Here is a 15,710-nt window from a genome sequence, read left to right on the forward strand (position 1 = left end):
CCCCCTTTGCTCTCCCCTATATATATTCAATCAACCTCTCCCATATTCTTCGCCCATACTACTGAGTGAATCAAGTTATCCATAGTTCGGTATGTCTCCGAGCCATACGGAAGATGAGTTTGCTTCGAGTGATTCGAGTGATAGTGAGGACGAAACTCTTTTGCTTGTCAACCTACTGACCCTCAACATTGCGGCTCAACACCATCACCGCCGACGGTCGGGTCTACCCCGCCGTGTCATTCACAGAGATCATTTCGCTGGAGAAAACCTCATCCAACATCACTACTTCGCCGCTAACCCAGTGTATCCACCGCATGTGTTTCGTAGAAGGTGCGCACTTCATACATTTGTCTTATGTTATGATTTGTTCAAGTTTTGACAATTATGTAATACCATTTATATAGGTTCCGCATGAGTAGGCCTTTGTTTTTCCGCATTCTGCATGGTCTTCAACAACACGATATTTACTTTACACAAAGAGTTGACGCAACTGGTATGCCCGGACTAGGACCATTACAAAAAGTTTGTGCGGCCATGCGGATACTTGCTTATGGCTTACCTTCTGATGCGGTAGACGAGTATATTCAAATTGGGGAATCAACGGCTAGGGAATGCCTTCATCATTTTTGTCGCGCAATCATTGCTTGTTTTAGTGCCTGGTATTTACGCACTCCAACTCAAGATGACATTACTCGCATCATGCATAATAGTGAGTCGCGGGGTTTTCCTGGCATGTTGGGATCCATCGATTGCATGCACTGGGAGTGGAGGAACTGTCCAACGGCATGGCGAGGTCAATTTTGTGGTCGAAATGGTAGGGCATCGATGATACTTGAAGCAGTTGCATCGTATGATCTATGGATTTGGCATGCATTTTTTGGCATGCCTGGGACAAACAATGACGTCAACGTGCTCCACCGATCCCCGGTATTTGACCCAATCACTACTGGTCGAATGCCACCTGTCAATTACACAGTTAATGGTCATGCGTACAACTTCGGTTATTACCTCGCTGATGGTATTTACCCCAACTGGCCTACTTTTGTGAAAGCAATCCGACACCCATACGAGGAAAAGAAAGTCTACTTCACTCAGATGCAGGAAAGTTGCCGAAAGGATATTGAGCGTGCATTTGGAGTACTTCAAGCCCGGTGGGCGGTGCTCCGTGGACCAGCTTATGGTTGGGATCGTAATCGTTTGACAGAGATAATGACGGCTTGCATCATCATGCACAACATGATCGTCGAAGACGAAGGGCCATTTGCTGCAAACATTGATTTCAGAGACAACTCTTCAAAGATTGATTCATCTCAAATTATAGCAGAAGGTCGTGCCGAATGGGTTATTAACCACTTTGATCTACGTCGCCAAGAAAGATCGTGCTCCCTTCAAAATGATCTTGTCGAGCACTTATGGAATCGCCGTGGAAGTATGTAATAATTATGTGTCGTAGCTGCTTAGTTCGCACTTACTATCACTACTTGTAATGTGTTTTCGTCTAAGTTTGTATTCGGATAAATAAGCTACGTTTCCGAAATTTTCCATATAGGCGACTACATTTTAGTTGACATACAACGTTTTTTGTGTACCACACACAACGCAACATCATAATTCATGATTTCTTCTACAATATAAAACATACCATTCGATTGGCAATAATCTTGTTCAAACATTTCTGACATCCAAGCTCATTATTGTCTAATACAACAGCAAACAACTTAAGATACACTGGTTCGACCAAACAAATACTGATGTTCATAATACAATTTCGTAAACGAAGTAACATAAAATTGTCTCAACATGTCTCAACAGCACATGCGCACATCCAACAGAACCGTTCACGATTGCTCAAAAGTAAATATGAACTGCTGCAATTTTTTTCTGTTCCTTCATCACAACCCAAACTTCAGGATCTACATCTTCTTCGTTTGTCGACAACAGCATCTGCAAACGTTGTTCTGCCGATTTCAGTTCTTCAAGTTTGAGTTCCCTTTGTCTTATGCTTAACTTTTGGGCTTCCAATTCCAATCTCTTCTTCTGTATCTCCCTGTCTTCTTCAGTGGTCTTTTCTTTTTTTTTCCCTTTTCTATGGACCTCTGTATTTGTTTCTCAGTAATTTCTTGTAATCGGCTTAAGTACTCCGGGGACGAAGATGAACCAGCTTTCTTTCTCTCAGCTTTACTGTAATCACGGCCACGAGGCCTTTTTCCTGAAAGCCCAGCGGATCCACTATCAGTCTCCGGTGTTTCCACTGATGGACACCCCGAAGAAGGTATTGATCTTGCATGTAATCCTCTAAACGAGTGTCCTTGACATATGCTCTCCCATTTCGGTTCCCCCTTCAATTGATGCCAGCAGTGCATATAATGAAATGGTTTGCCCTCCTCATGAGCAAACAAAGTGGCTGCCTTCGATGTCTGCAAATTTGGAATTGATTATATAATGAGTTGCAGCAGAGACACATGTACTACATAAAATCATCGTTTCAATAGTCGTACCTTATCGTCGTCACTTAGACCACTTTGTTTCTCTCTTAGGACTCGGGCGTAGTATCCAGAGAATTTACTGACATCAGCCCTTATCTTGTCCCATCGGCTGCTAAGTGCTCTGTTAAGTCGACAAGGAAATTCCCCCCTTTGTTCATTGTACCTTTTTTCAATTCTGGCCCAGAGACCCTCCCTCCTTTGCCCAGTATTGACAATAGGGTCACTACTTATTTGCAACCAAGTAGTACAAAGGAGTTTGTCTTCTGGTGCTGTAAAGTTTTGTTCTTTGGATTTCTTTTGTTTTTGAACTGGAGGTGCATTTTTCTCAGGACTATTGATGTCCTGAACACTGTGTTCAGCATCTGACTCCAAGTGTACAGGCATTTGAGGTATAGTGTTCGAACCCTGCAACGGTGTACTTGATAGTGATGGTGGATAAGAATCTGTGTATGGACTCATTCCAACCGACCCAAGAGGGTTCCTCACAAAATTCATGTAGTGATTCCAATATAGTGCAGATTGGGAAGCGGGGATCATGGTTGATTGGGAACTAGTATTCCCTGGCTGAATTGGAGCCCACATTGTAGTTGGACCTTGTCCAGGACTAGGAAAATTAATGTTTCCCATGATGTTGCAATCGACTGGATTCTGCTGCATGTAGCCCGTTGGCCATAAGGGGGGTGGTGGTGGAAATTGCTGGGCATTTGAGGGATTTGACATCGCCTGCGACGATGTCGCATTGTTGGCAGGGTCCATGCTAGGATATGTGGAGATGGCACACATTTAGTCATATGATACAAAGTGAAGCCAATCGACAAAACGAGGTACGTTATACTTAAGACAAACAATATGAAGACACGCAAATAATAGTACCATAATGTAATGAACTTATTAAGGAGTAGCTGCATCAGAACATTTCAGATTCAACATAGTTCACAGACGACAACGTTCGTAACATCATACTAACTTAAGCTGACGAGGTAGCATGGAGACTTAGACATACATCACACGACTAGTTCGACAACTTGACAACTACGAGAACCCGAGTAATGGGATGTTCAAAAGCCAATCCTGCTTGTACAGGAGGAATACATTGAACTAATAAATATTCCAATAGCTATTACGAGTTGACCTATCTGAGTCGCTGAAGTACCACTCGTCACTCACATCTGGGCAGTAGAACTCCTCTTCGTCGACAGATGGTTCAGTAACTGTTGGAGGGGTCGAAGGAGATGTCGGTTGAACACTTATGTCATCCCCCTCGTACTTAGCAATTTCAGGAAAAGTTTGGGCTTTTGCCTCTAAGGCATCTTGGTGAAGCAAATCAAGTTTTTCTTTCATGGCAAAGAGGGTTCTAGCTAATATCTCTTCGTCATGCATGTGGTCTAATGCATGATCTACTAATCCACGAAGGGATTTTGTGGCATCCTCGGCACAGTCGACAAGTACTTTAACCAAAGACTTCATGGTATCTTCTTTCGAGGATGCCATTCGGAACTGTGCTGCAAAGAATAATATATGAACAAACACTACGATTTCCTTATGAACCATAAAGGCTTAACGAAATGAAAACAACCCAAAATAATTATCAATTATGTTGCATGCAACAAGTAAAGATTTGAATTGTACCATTCATATTGCAGCATGGAACATGACATATTTATAGAAGTATAACACTGCAAATGTTATGACTGGTAAGGGCAACATATGGGAATTAGAAATAAAAAAAATTGACTAGTTCGATATATAGTTGTTTGTGATAGCTGCCTGTAGACTTATAAATATTGTTGTATCTTGTGGACATGGACGGAATTTAAAAGCAATGCACTCATTGTACAGCAGTAACAAATGTTTGATGTCAGTTTTGTAGAAAACAGTTAAGGAGAAAATTAACAAACAATGCAATCCATGTCAGCAGAAACATTACTGTAATGTGAGGGTTGTAGAAAACATTCAAGGATACAAAAAACAAGCTATGTACTCCATGCAAGCACAAACATAATGTACATAATAAAGAACTGTGTGGTCATACCATCACTTGCTGAAGAAAACATAATGTTAATGGGAGGATATTGTGAAATACGTGAGGGTTGTACACATTACTACAACAAAAATAAATTAGTTGTTGTATCAATATAGAAACCTACTAAATGAAGCTGCACAATAGTTCACTATCCTCCACTCGTATACAAGGGTGACAAACAAATTGGGGGGAAGTAGAGGAACACAATAAGGGTTGACATAGACCTAACAATATGAATGAACATGAGGCATACTAACTTCAGAAGTAATGCCCCATCTGAGTATGTCGATGAGAGTTTTAAAAAGGATAATAAACAATGAACATAACACAGAGTTGGATGAAGTAACACATTGTGGGGCACACTACGATGAATCACTCTAGTACATTTACTAAAATGAGCTGTGGTTGTGGACAGTGTTCATCCAAAATTAATTCCAGAAGACTACACTTGAAGGCAGTATGGAAGCTAGTCCGTAGTGTAGGGATTACAAAATAATGGAAGGTCAACAACGTCTGGCCCTAGTACTAAGCACAACCAAATTTAGTTGGACCAAGTATGAAGGACATTCGCCAGGTTGAGTACCTTAGAATTGTCTAACCCTAAAAGGCAGACCAGATCCGCGGAAATTTGTGAACTGGGATTCATCGTTTCTTTTCGGATGAAATTCGTTACGGTTGAAAGGATTACTGGATTGCCGTACTAATAAGTTGTTCAAAGTTGTGCGCAAGATTAACATAAACAATACGGGTCGAAGGGCGTACCTCAAGATCCGAAGATTTGGGCGGGGAGAAGACGAATCCAACTGCTGGATTGCAGATCCGTTGAAGGCATCGATGGTCGGACGGGGAAACCAACCAAGCTGTCGCGACGAACCTCGACGGAGCCGGATTTGCGCCCGCTTCGTCTTCGGTCTTGACCGGAGCTGGTTGGTCACCACCTCCACTTCGTCGTCCACAGCTCCGACGGGGACCGGCACGCTAGCGCGCCCGAATCGCCGTCGCCTCGTCGCGAATCGCCGAAACGCAGGCGCCTCGAACGGGAGAGAAGACGACCGCGAAGCTTCCGGTCGGTGCCGCGGGCGGAGTCTTCCGCGCGAAGCAGTGGAGGGGGAGTGCACAGTGACGCCCTGCATCTGGCGTGAGAGAGAAGAGGGTCGCGGCGAGGGGAGGCGAATAGCGGCGACCGCTGCGGAGGGAAGGGGTGAACAGTATCCCCTAAATCGTGAACAGTGCTAGGGGAGGGGGGCCGAAGGGTTTAGCGTTGCAGTCAGTCTAAGGCTATCCGCAGCCGTTCCCCCTAAATTTTTCCCCCTAAATCTTACTATGCAGCCACGTCAGCAAGATTCCCTCCCCTATATTTGCTCGTCCCGCAACCGTTCCCCCTAAATATTACCCTACATATCCCTCTACTCATTAAATATACATTTCCCTACAACTAACATAACCAACTTGTTTTTTTTATTTTTATTGTTTTTTTCAACACGTTTTGATTACCAGATGATACTAGGTGAACAAAATTATTTTTGTAATTATTCGTCTTAATTAAGACATACTATGTACAAAATCAAATATTATATTATTTAATTTTAATCCTTCTTACATCATTTCATTTAAAATTAATTTACGTTAGCGGTATTCCGAATTGTTCCATTCATATGTGCACGAACTTCTCTGAAGCACACTTACTTTGGAAGACAAACCTTTCAGTCGTACGGTGCAAGCCACGACTATCTTACGATGCAAGACACCGTTGCCTTTCATACGAAGCCACGGATGGCTTTCAATGGAAGCGATCTCCCCCCCCTTTGCTCTCCCCTATATATATTCAATCAACCTCTCCCATATTCTTCGCCCATACTACTGAGTGAATCAAGTTATCCATAGTTCGGTATGTCTCCGAGCCATACGGAAGATGAGTTTGCTTCGAGTGATTCGAGTGATAGTGAGGACGAAACTCTTTTGCTTGTCAACCTACTGACCCTCAACATTGCGGCTCAACACCATCACCGCCGACGGTCGGGTCTACCCCGCCGTGTCATTCACAGAGATCATTTCGCTGGAGAAAACCTCATCCAACATCACTACTTCGCCGCTAACCCAGTGTATCCACCGCATGTGTTTCGTAGAAGGTGCGCACTTCATACATTTGTCTTATGTTATGATTTGTTCAAGTTTTGACAATTATGCAATACCATTTATATAGGTTCCGCATGAGTAGGCCTTTGTTTCTCCGCATTCTGCATGGTCTTCAACAACACGATATTTACTTTACACAAAGAGTTGACGCAACTGGTATGCCCGGACTAGGACCATTACAAAAAGTTTGTGCGGCCATGCGGATACTTGCTTATGGCTTACCTTCTGATGCGGTAGACGAGTATATTCAAATTGGGGAATCAACGGCTAGGGAATGCCTTCATCATTTTTGTCGCGCAATCATTGCCTGTTTTAGTGCCTGGTATTTACGCACTCCAACTCAAGATGACATTACTCGCATCATGCATAATAGTGAGTCGCGGGGTTTTCCTGGCATGTTGGGATCCATCGATTGCATGCACTGGGAGTGGAGGAACTGTCCAACGGCATGGCGAGGTCAATTTTGTGGTCGAAATGGTAGGGCATCGATGATACTTGAAGCAGTTGCATCGTATGATCTATGGATTTGGCATGCATTTTTTGGCATGCCTGGGACAAACAATGACGTCAACGTGCTCCACCGATCCCCGGTATTTGACCCAATCACTACTGGTCGAATGCCACCTGTCAATTACACAGTTAATGGTCATGCGTACAACTTCGGTTATTACCTCGCTAATGGTATTTACCCCAACTGGCCTACTTTTGTGAAAGCAATCCGACACCCATACGAGGAAAAGAAAGTCTACTTCACTCAGATGCAGGAAAGTTGCCGAAAGGATATTGAGCGTGCATTTGGAGTACTTCAAGCCCGGTGGGCGGTGCTCCGTGGACCAGCTTATGGTTGGGATCGTAATCGTTTGACAGAGATAATGACGGCTTGCATCATCATGCACAACATGATCGTCGAAGACGAAGGGCCATTTGCTGCAAACATTGATTTCGGAGACAACTCTTCAAGGATTGATTCATCTCAAATTATAGCGGAAGGCCGTGCCGAATGGGTTATTAACCACTTTGATCTACGTCGCCAAGAAAGATCGTGCTCCCTTCAAAATGATCTTGTCGAGCACTTATGGAATTGCCGTGGAAGTATGTAATAATTATGTGTCGTAGCTGCTTAGTTCGCACTTACTATCAGTACTTGTAATGTGTTTTCGTCTAAGTTTGTATTCGAATAAATAAGCTACGTTTCCGAAATTTTCCATACAGGCGACTACATTTTAGTTGACATACAACGTTTTTTGTGTACCACACACAACGCAACATCAGAATTCATGATTTCTTCTACAATATAAAACATACCATTCGATTGGCAATAATCTTGTTCAAACATTTCTGACATCCAAGCTCATTATTGTCTAATACAACAGCAAACAACTTAAGATACACTGGTTCGACCAAACAAATACTGATGTTCATAATACAATTTCGTAAACGAAGTAACATAAAATTGTCTCAACATGTCTCAACAGCACATGCGCACATCCAACAGAACCGTTCACGATTGCTCAAAAGTAAATATGAACTGCTGCAATTTTTTTTTCTGTTCCTTCATCACAACCCAAACTTCAGGATCTACATCTTCTTCGTTTGTCGACAAAAGCATCTGCAAACGTTGTTCTGCCGATTTCAGTTCTTCAAGTTTGAGTTCCCTTTGTCTTATGCTTAACTTTTGGGCTTCCAATTCCAATCTCTTCTTCTGTATCTCCCTGTCTTCTTCAGTGGTCTTTTCTTTTTTTCCCCCTTTTCTATGGACCTCTGTATTTGTTTCTCAGTAATTTCTTGTAATCGGCTTAAGTACTCCGGGGACGAAGATGAACCAGCTTTCTTTCTCTCAGCTTTACTGTAATCACGGCCACACGGCCTTTTTCCTGAAAGCCCAGCGGATCCACTGCCAGTCTCTGGTGTTTCCACTGATGGACACCCCGAAGAAGGTATTGATCTTGCATGTAATCCTCTAAACGAGTGTCCTTGACATATGCTCTACCATTTCGGTTCCCCCTTCAATTGATGCCAGCAGTGCATATAATGAAATGGTTTGCCCTCCTCATGAGCAAACAAAGTGGCTGCCTTCGATGTCTGCAAATTTGGAATTGATTATATAATGAGTTGCAGCAGAGACACATGTACTACATAAAATCATCGTTTCAATAGTCGTACCTTATCGTCGTCACTTAGACCACTTTGTTTCTCTCTTAGGACTCGGGCGTAGTATCCAGAGAATTTACTGACATCAGCCCTTATCTTGTCCCATCGGCTGCTAAGTGCTCTGTTAAGTCAACAAGGAAATTCCCCCCTTTGTTCATTGTACCTTTTTTCAATTCTGGCCCAGAGACCCTCCCTCCTTTGCCCAGTATTGACAATAGGGTCACTACTTATTTGCAACCAAGTAGTACAAAGAAGTCTGTCTTCTGGTGCTGTAAAGTTTTGTTCTTTGGATTTCTTTTGTTTTTGAACTGGAGGTGCATTTTTCTCAGGACTATTGATGTCCTGAACACTGTGTTCAGCATCTGACTCCAAGTGTACAGGCATTTGAGGTATAGTGTTCGAACCCTGCAACGGTGTACTTGATAGTGATGGTGGATAAGAATCTGTGTATGGACTCATTCCAACCGACCCAAGAGGGTTCCTCACAAAATTCATGTAGTGATTCCAATATAGTGCAGATTGGGAAGCAGGGATCATGGTTGATTGGGAACTAGTATTCCCTGGCTGAATTGGAGCCCACATTGTAGTTGGACCTTGTCCAGGACTAGGAAAATTAATGTTTCCCATGATGTTGCAATCGACTGGATTCTGCTGCATGTAGCTCGTTGGCCATAAGGGGGGTGGTGGTGGAAATTGCTGGGCATTTGAGGGATTTGACATCGCCTGCGACGATGTCGCATTGTTGGCAGGGTCCATGCTAGGATATGTGGAGATGGCACACATTTAGTCATATGATACAAAGTGAAGCCAATCGACAAAACGAGGTACGTTATACTTAAGACAAACAATATGAAGACACGCAAATAATAGTACCATAATGTAATGAACTTATTAAGGAGTAGCATCAGAACATTTCAGATTCAACATAGTTCACAGACGACAACGTTCGTAACATCATACTAACTTAAGCTGACGAGGTAGCATGGAGACTTAGACATACATCACACGACTAGTTCGACAACTTGACAACTACGAGAACCCGAGTAATGGGATGTTCAAAAGCCAATCCTGCTTGTACAGGAGGAATACATTGAACTAATAAATATTCCAATAGCTATTACGAGTTGACCTATCTGAGTCGCTGAAGTACCACTCGTCACTCACATCCGGGCAGTAGAACTCCTCTTCGTCGACAGATGGTTCAGTAACTGTTGGAGGGGTCGAAGGAGATGTCGGTTGAACACTTATGTCATCCCCCTCGTACTTAGCAATTTTAGGAAAAGCTTGGACTTTTGCCTCTAAGGCATCTTGGTGAAGCAAATCAAGTTTTTCTTTCATGGCAAAGAGGGTTCTAGCTAATATCTCTTCGTCATGCATGTGGTCTAATGCATGATCTACTAATCCACGAAGGGATTTTGTGGCATCCTCGGCACAGTCGACAAGTACTTTAACCAAAGACTTCATGGTATCTTCTTTCGAGGATGCCATTCGGAACTGTGCTGCAAAGAATAATATATGAACAAACACTACGATTTCCTTATGAACCATAAAGGCTTAACGAAATGAAAACAACCCAAAATAATTATCAATTATGTTGCATGCAACAAGTAAAGATTTGAATTGTACCATTCATATTGCAGCATGGAACATGACATATTTATAGAAGTATAACACTGCAAATGTTATGACTGGTAAGGGCAACATATGGGAATTAGAAATAAAAAAATTGACTAGTTCGATATATAGTTGTTTGTGATAGCTGCCTGTAGACTTATAAATATTGTTGTATCTTGTGGACATGGACGGAATTTAAAAGCAATGCACTCATTGTACAGCAGTAACAAATGTTTGATGTCAGTTTTGTAGAAAACAGTTAAGGAGAAAATTAACAAACAATGCAATCCATGTCAGCAGAAACATTACTGTAATGTGAGGGTTGTAGAAAACATTCAAGGATACAAAAAACAAGCTATGTACTCCATGCAAGCACAAACATAATGTACATAATAAAGAACTGTGTGGTCATACCATCACTTGCTGAAGAAAACATAATGTTAATGGGAGGATATTGTGAAATACGTGAGGGTTGTACACATTACTACAACAAAAATAAATTAGTTGTTGTATCAATATAGAAACCTACTAAATGAAGCTGCACAATAGTTCACTATCCTCCACTCGTATACAAGGGTGACAAACAAATTGGGGGGAAGTAGAGGAACACAATAAGGGTTGACATAGACCTAACAATATGAATGAACATGAGGCATACTAACTTCAGAAGTAATGCCCCATCTGAGTATGTCGATGAGAGTTTTAAAAAGGATAATAAACAATGAACATAACACAGAGTTGGATGAAGTAACACATTGTGGGGCACACTACGATGAATCACTCTAGTACATTTACTAAAATGAGCTGTGGTTGTGGACAGTGTTCATCCAAAATTAATTCCAGAAGACTACACTTGAAGGCAGTATGGAAGCTAGTCCGTAGTGTAGGGATTACAAAATAATGGAAGGTCAACAACGTCTGACCCTAGTACTAAGCACAACCAAATTTAGTTGGACCAAGTATGAAGGACATTCGCCGGGTTGAGTACCTTAGAATTGTCTAACCCTAAAAGGCAGACCAGATCCGCGGAAATTTGTGAACTGGGGATTCATCGTTTCTTTTCGGATGAAATTCGTTACGGTTGAAAGGATTACTGGATTGCCGTACTAATAAGTTGTTCAAAGTTGTGCGCAAGATTAACATAAACAATACGGGTCGAAGGGCGTACCTCAAGATCCGAAGATTTGGGCGGGGAGAAGACGAATCCAACTGCTGGATTGCGGATCCGATGAAGGCGTCGATGGTCGGACGGGGAAACCAACCAAGCGGTCGCGACGAACCTCGACGGAGCCGGATTTGCGCCCGCTTCGTCTTCGGTCTTGACCGGAGCTGGTTGGTCACCACCTCCACTTCGTCGTCCACAGCTCCGACGGGGACCGGCACGCTAGCGCGCCCGAATCGCCGTTGCCTCGTCGCGAATCGCCGAAACGCAGGCGCCTCGAACGGGAGAGAAGACGACCGCGAAGCTTCCGGTCGGTGCCGCGGGCGGAGTCTTCCGCGCGAAGCAGTGGAGGGGGAGTGCACAGTGACGCCCTGCATCTGGCGTGAGAGAGAAGAGGGTCGCGGCGAGGGGAGGCGGATAGCGGCGACCGCTGCGGAGGGAAGGGGTGAACAGTATCCCCTAAACCGTGAACAGTGCTAGGGGAGGGGGGGGCGAAGGGTTCAGCGTTGCAGTCAGTCTAAGGCCCGTTTGATTGCTTGGTTGAGGAACTGGGCCAGACCGGTGGGCTGTCACTGGACTTGTTTGGTAGCTCGGACGGTCTCACTGTCACAGCTAGGCCGGCACGGTGCATAAAGCACTTGCGAAACCAAATTGAAAGTTCGTTTTTTTCTCGGTCTGGCTGGCTTAATGCCCAAGTGTTAGGTTATCTTCGTCAAATTTCTTATCTCATTCTCTATTCCCTATTTCAAACTTTCCTTTGAAAACGGTATCATCTACCGTTCTTCATCCTCTATTTTTCATACTCTAATGGAGACTATCTTAACAAGTCAAGGTCGTATACCATATCTGATATCAATACATATATGCGCAGAATACGACATCGATATGTACTATCTCCGTTCTTTTTTATTTGTCGTGTTTTAGTTAAAAAATGAACTAGCGACAACAAGTATTTGAGAACGGAGGTAGTACCTCTGAAGTATTTAATCTTTACTACTCTATAAGAACCTAACGTAGACCATGGTACATGCTTCTGTCCCCCACCAGCGCTCCCCACACGCATCTCACCTCTACCTCTCTGCCTCCTAGATCCCCTCTCCCAGGGCACATCTCTCGGCCTCTAGCTCAGACCCCAACCCAGTTCCCATGCATGTGTTCCCAACCCTAGCCCCCGCCTCGACAACGCTCCCCCATCGGCGTTGCTCCCCCCACTTCGTGCATCGTGGGTGTCCCTCCCCGCTCGCGACCAACCCGCCCCCACGACCTCCGCATCTCGCCGGCCAATGCGTTCCGTGCCATCTCCCCACTCCTTCGCTCCTTGCCCGTCGTGGACGTGGACGACTGCTTCCTCATCGCACGGCCACTCCGCACCGCCGCGACCTCCACCCCGCCGCCGTTAGAGCCTGAACGAGTGAGGCATCACTATGCGCGATGTGTAAGACCTACCCGCAGCAGGCCATTACTGTTTGCAAGAATGGCTTCATCATCATCAAGAATTGTCCCTGCAAGGTATATGTGTGCTTAGATTTACGATCGGATTTATTCCATCAATTAGTATGGATGTGCATCATTGTGCCGTGAACTGGTGAGCTTGTTCAGGTTCTAAAGACTGTTGTAGCACTGATACCATGTGAAATTGCAAATATTGTTTCTGTTTTCCATTAGAATTTGTTCGTGATGTTTTCTGTTTGAAGAAACTCATCTTCTTTTTCAACTCACCAATTCAGCTTGGATTTACACTCATTTTCCACATTTTGAAGCTTTCGATGAATGTCATTTTCTCCTCTTGTTCAACAAAAATCACATCCCTCAATTCATGGATCTCATTTGCATCCATAGTGAAGGAGTACAAGCTGGTGGTTCTGGTGGTCATTGTTAGTTTCGGATATGACCGATCACTACATTTTATTATGGTATTACTTAATTATGTCTTTGTTTAAAAATATTCGCCTTTGATGATAACTAGATATCTTCCTTTTTACTTTCCTCTAATGTCATTTCTCAACTTTACCAGACGGACATTTTTTGTGACAGTACTCCTGATCTCATTGTGTTTGCTAGCATATTATAACATGTCACAGAACTATCAGACAAGGATGGAGATTCCTTGGAAAAGATAGGGAGCTTCCAAGTTCCAATGCATGATGAGGTCTTTTTCAAAGTCATTATATTTTATTTGATGATCAGCATCTCCTTTGTTTCCTTCTGACATATTGCTTTGTAGGGAGCTGGACTGGATGTTCATGTTGCAAGTGTACTGTCTACTACATGAGCATGGATTCCACCTACAACCTGAAGTTGAGGCCACCACAGTACTGGGTACAAACTACAATTCATATTTGGTGTCCAGTGGGACTGGCGCCACATTAACTAAAATATCATGTTGCAATATTTTTAAAAGATCATCACATAATAAATCATGTATGTAGTACACACAAATTATAGTTGCAAAAATTCAGTTTGATATTCATCCTAGATGTCAAGAAACGAATTGTTTGTTTGCAATTAAAGCCAACAGTTCAGTCTGCAGCTGCTGCCAACCGAACACACAAAACACTGTAGGAACAATAGGATTTAGCGGCAGCACTGTAAAGAAGCTAACCTAACATGGCTAAATAATTAAGCAGCCAACCTGACACTGTTCATCATGTGCATAGTTCATCATGTGCAGACAGTGACACTTGTTTTTTGAATCCCAACATCAAAGATGAATTTCAAACTGAATTATTTCAGCTACACTTAACTTTCTTTAGTACTATATAAATCATTTGTAAACATTGCAACATGATTTTTTAGCGAAAGAGGGCGCCAGCTTCCTTGTGTGTGGGTGGGGTGGGGGCATACTACCACCTACTTTCCCTTATTCTCGTGATTTCTGTAGAAAAATGGAAAAAACCACTGCAAGCTAGAGAATTCCAGTTATTTACCTGGATATTGCTTAATTAGAGCAACAATAGCAGTTTTGGGAGGTGATTCTAAGAAATGAAGTCCATCAGGGCTGCAACCCCCATTGCTCCTGAGTCATGACCCTGCACTGTCACCATACTTCCTTGCATGGCTATCGCTCTACCCCTACTTGACCTGTCGGAAATGGGGCTTAGGGCAATTGCTTGCTGGTCCCTCTCAAATTTGATGGCTTCGTCGGGGCCAGTTGAAGCTACCTTTTGTTTTTGCCTAGGGCCTAAAATTTAGAGTTTGAGCTAGAGATGCTCAAACTTGGGTTGAAATCCCCTGCACACCATCTCTCCTTTATTCCACATCATGTTGCACAGCTTGCACCCAACCGCTCCTGACCTTTACCTAGATGCCTACCGATGTGCATACTTGTGCGGTGTCCCCTTTGCACCCCCCACAATGTCGTAGACCACTTGTCCATGGACAGGAACTTGGTTCTTTCCTTATGAATCCATGGATTAATGATTGTTGCTGAGCAGGGTGGCCAAGCAAGACAAATAGGGAGAGGGTGTTTTTTAGATGGGGTGGGGGTTGAGGAGCCTATTGTTGGCGGCTTAGAGGAGCTTAAAGAAACCAAGCCTGACAAGGCTTGAGGTCGTAGAACATGGAAGTCAAGAAGGTGAAGGGGATCATGTAAAAGAGCTTGACAACCTGCACATTTTATGTGTTTTAAATACTCCTATCTATTGCCAACCAATGTTTTCTTAGAGTTATACATGTTAGCCATCGAGAAAACGTGCATCCACTGTCCTCATTAAGCTTGCTTAGGCCAAGTGAGAGTTTGTGCTTATTACTTTTGATAATCAACATCACCTAGATAACTTAGTGGTGATTGAGAGTTTGGTGATGTCTTGATGGTGATTGTGAGAGGCCCAACTAGGGGTGGTAATGGATCATGGCCCTAATACTTGCTTCACAAACCAACAAGGCCCTTAATTTTGTTAGTTCAAAATTGTATTGTTTTATGATCCGACCCTAACTTGATTGGATCCTTAAATTTGCTAGACTAAATTAAATGGCTCGTTACCACACCCCTAGGCCCAACTCATGGTGTAAATGGTTGTTGGTGATTCACTGTGCTAGAGCAATGAAGAATCAACCCATAGATAAACACTCACTCTTTGTGCGGATCGAGGGAGAGTTACACCCTAGCATGGGTGCTCCAACAATTACTAGTGAGCAG

The 15,710-nt window shown here is 43.3% G+C and overlaps 2 protein-coding genes across 2 annotated transcripts; both read left to right on the forward strand.

The window, feature by feature from the left end:
• The first annotated feature begins 70 nt into the window (after positions 1-70).
• LOC118472084 (protein ALP1-like) lies at positions 71-1,490 on the forward strand. The gene is made up of 2 exons (XM_035959228.1): positions 71-330; positions 405-1,490. Exons 1-2 carry the CDS (start codon positions 92-94, stop codon positions 1,435-1,437), a joined length of 1,272 nt encoding a protein of 423 aa, XP_035815121.1. The 5' UTR covers positions 71-91; the 3' UTR covers positions 1,438-1,490.
• A 4,888-nt stretch (positions 1,491-6,378) lies between these two features.
• LOC118472085 (protein ALP1-like) lies at positions 6,379-7,854 on the forward strand. The gene is made up of 2 exons (XM_035959229.1): positions 6,379-6,638; positions 6,713-7,854. The coding sequence occupies exons 1-2, from the start codon at positions 6,400-6,402 to the stop codon at positions 7,743-7,745; spliced, it is 1,272 nt and encodes a 423-aa protein (XP_035815122.1). The 5' UTR covers positions 6,379-6,399; the 3' UTR covers positions 7,746-7,854.
• The last annotated feature ends 7,856 nt before the right edge of the window (positions 7,855-15,710 follow it).

This window comes from Zea mays, chromosome 5 (assembly GCF_902167145.1).
Source record: "Zea mays cultivar B73 chromosome 5, Zm-B73-REFERENCE-NAM-5.0, whole genome shotgun sequence".
NCBI classification, from domain to species: Eukaryota; Viridiplantae; Streptophyta; class Magnoliopsida; order Poales; family Poaceae; genus Zea; species Zea mays.

Coding starts and splice junctions, on each gene's coding strand:
- LOC118472085 (XM_035959229.1), top strand. CDS start 6,400: ATGTCTCCGAGCCATACGGAAGATGAGTTTGCTTCGAGTGATTCGAGT. Junction 6,639..6,712: donor CCGCATGTGTTTCGTAGAAG/GTGCGCACTTCA, acceptor CCATTTATATAG/GTTCCGCATGAGTAGGCCTT.
- LOC118472084 (XM_035959228.1), top strand. CDS start 92: ATGTCTCCGAGCCATACGGAAGATGAGTTTGCTTCGAGTGATTCGAGT. Junction 331..404: donor CCGCATGTGTTTCGTAGAAG/GTGCGCACTTCA, acceptor CCATTTATATAG/GTTCCGCATGAGTAGGCCTT.